The 1,789-nt window shown below is 45.1% G+C and overlaps 1 protein-coding gene across 1 annotated transcript; it reads left to right on the forward strand.

Moving 5' to 3' along the window:
• The first annotated feature begins 1,117 nt into the window (after positions 1-1,117).
• LOC145419026 (histone H2A-like) lies at positions 1,118-1,489 on the forward strand. The gene has a single exon (XM_080287272.1). It carries the CDS (start codon positions 1,118-1,120, stop codon positions 1,487-1,489), a length of 372 nt encoding a protein of 123 aa, XP_080143398.1.
• Positions 1,490-1,789: the final 300 nt, after the last annotated feature.

Consider the following 1,789-nt stretch of genomic DNA (forward strand, 5'->3'; position numbering starts at 1 on the left):
AAAGGGGGGGAAAGGAAGAATGGTAAAGAATGATTGTGTCTATGTGATGAGTGTTATGCAACCAGGACGACGATACATGGTGGCAGGAACTAGGCCTTAGTTTAAACTATACGCATATATAATAATAATGATGTATAGAAAAGGGGGGGAAAGGAAGGAAGGTAAAGAATGATTGTGTATATATGATGAGTGTTATGCAACCAGGACGACGACACATGGTGGCAGGAACTAGGCCTTAGTTTAAACTATACGCATATATAATAATAATGATGTATAGAAAAGGGGGGGAAAGGAAGGAAGGTAAAGAATGATTGTGTATATGTGATGAGTGTTATGCAACCAGGACGACGACACATGGTGGCAGGAACTAGGCCTTAGTTTAAACTATACGCATGGTGGGTGAACAGACAAGGAAAGTAAGCTCCCAAACATTCCCATGGAATACGACACGCAACCGTCGATAACTATACGCAATACAATACAATGACGTATAGAAAAGGGGGGGAAAGGAAGGAAGGTAAAGAATGATTGTGTATATGTGTGATGAGTGTAATGCAACCAGGACGACGACAACACGTGGTGGCAGGAACTAGGCCTTAGTTTTAGTCTCCCGGCCTTACTGAGAGATCAGTTCCTGGTTGCATTGTGTAATGTGCATGTTTTTTTTTTGTTTTTTTTTTTTTTTTTTTAACTATACGCAAAAAAAAAAAAAAAAAACAATGACGTATAGAAAAGGGGGGGAAAGGAAGGAAGGTAAAGAATGATTGTGTATATGTGTGATGAGTGTAATGCAACCAGGACGACGACAACACGTGGTGGCAGGAACTAGGCCTTAGTTTTAGTCTCCCGGCCTTACTGAGAGATCAGTTCCTGGTTGCATTGTGTAATGTGCATGTTTTTTTTTTTTTTTTTTTTTTTTTTAAACTATACGCGCTGGCTGAAATCCTTATATGTGATTGCTGCCAGATCGCAGCCCGGCTTCTGCCTTCTTCCCATTCGCGGGTGGGATGGGGCCGGATCGGGAAGACGGGTATTTAAGGGAAGGTCGCGGGCGGGTGACGCATTAGTCTTCTACTGAAGGTCCTGCTCAAGCGACGACGACGAAGATTATACTACCATGTCCGGACTTGGCAAGGGAGGCAAGGTGAAGGGAAAGTCCAAGTCCCGATCTAGCAGGGCTGGGCTCCAGTTCCCCGTCGGCAGGATCCACCGTCTCCTTCGTAAAGGCAATTACGCCGCGCGTGTGGGTGCTGGTGCCCCCTTCTACTTGGCTGCAGTCATGGAGTACCTAGCAGCTGAAGTGCTTGAGCTGGCTGGCAACGCAGCCCATGACAACAAGAAGACTCGTATCATTCCCCGTCACCTGCAGTTGGCTATCCGTAATGACGAGGAGCTCAACAAACTCTTCTCTGGCGTCATCATCGCCCAGGGAGGTGTCCTGCCTAACATCCAGGCTGTGCTGCTCCCCAAGAAGACAGAGAAGAAGTAAACACTTCCAAGAAATTCTTCTTCTTCTTCACCTCCATCGGCTCCTTTAGGAGCCACATTCGTTTCTTGAGAGAGAATAGACTTTGGCATAGGCCAACATCATCTTTGTGTATGGATGAATGTGTTGGTATACTGTATGTATGTGCGTATAATGTGGTATGTGTTGAATGCTGGCATATGTCTGTGGCTATATTTATGTTCGGTTGGATGTAAGAAGCTACTGACATCAGTGAAGGTCGATTAATAATATTATTATTCCCACTACTACATAGCGTCTTGTCCCGTTCCCAACTGCACCTAC

The sequence above is a fragment of the Coenobita brevimanus genome, chromosome 117 (genome assembly GCF_032717465.1).
Source record: "Coenobita brevimanus isolate Jiangsu-jjx chromosome 117, ASM3271746v2, whole genome shotgun sequence".
In the NCBI taxonomy this organism is placed as follows: Eukaryota; Metazoa; Arthropoda; class Malacostraca; order Decapoda; family Coenobitidae; genus Coenobita; species Coenobita brevimanus.

Excerpts from the sequence above, each read along its gene's own strand:
- LOC145419026 (XM_080287272.1), top strand. The coding sequence starts at position 1,118 with ATGTCCGGACTTGGCAAGGGAGGCAAGGTGAAGGGAAAGTCCAAGTCC.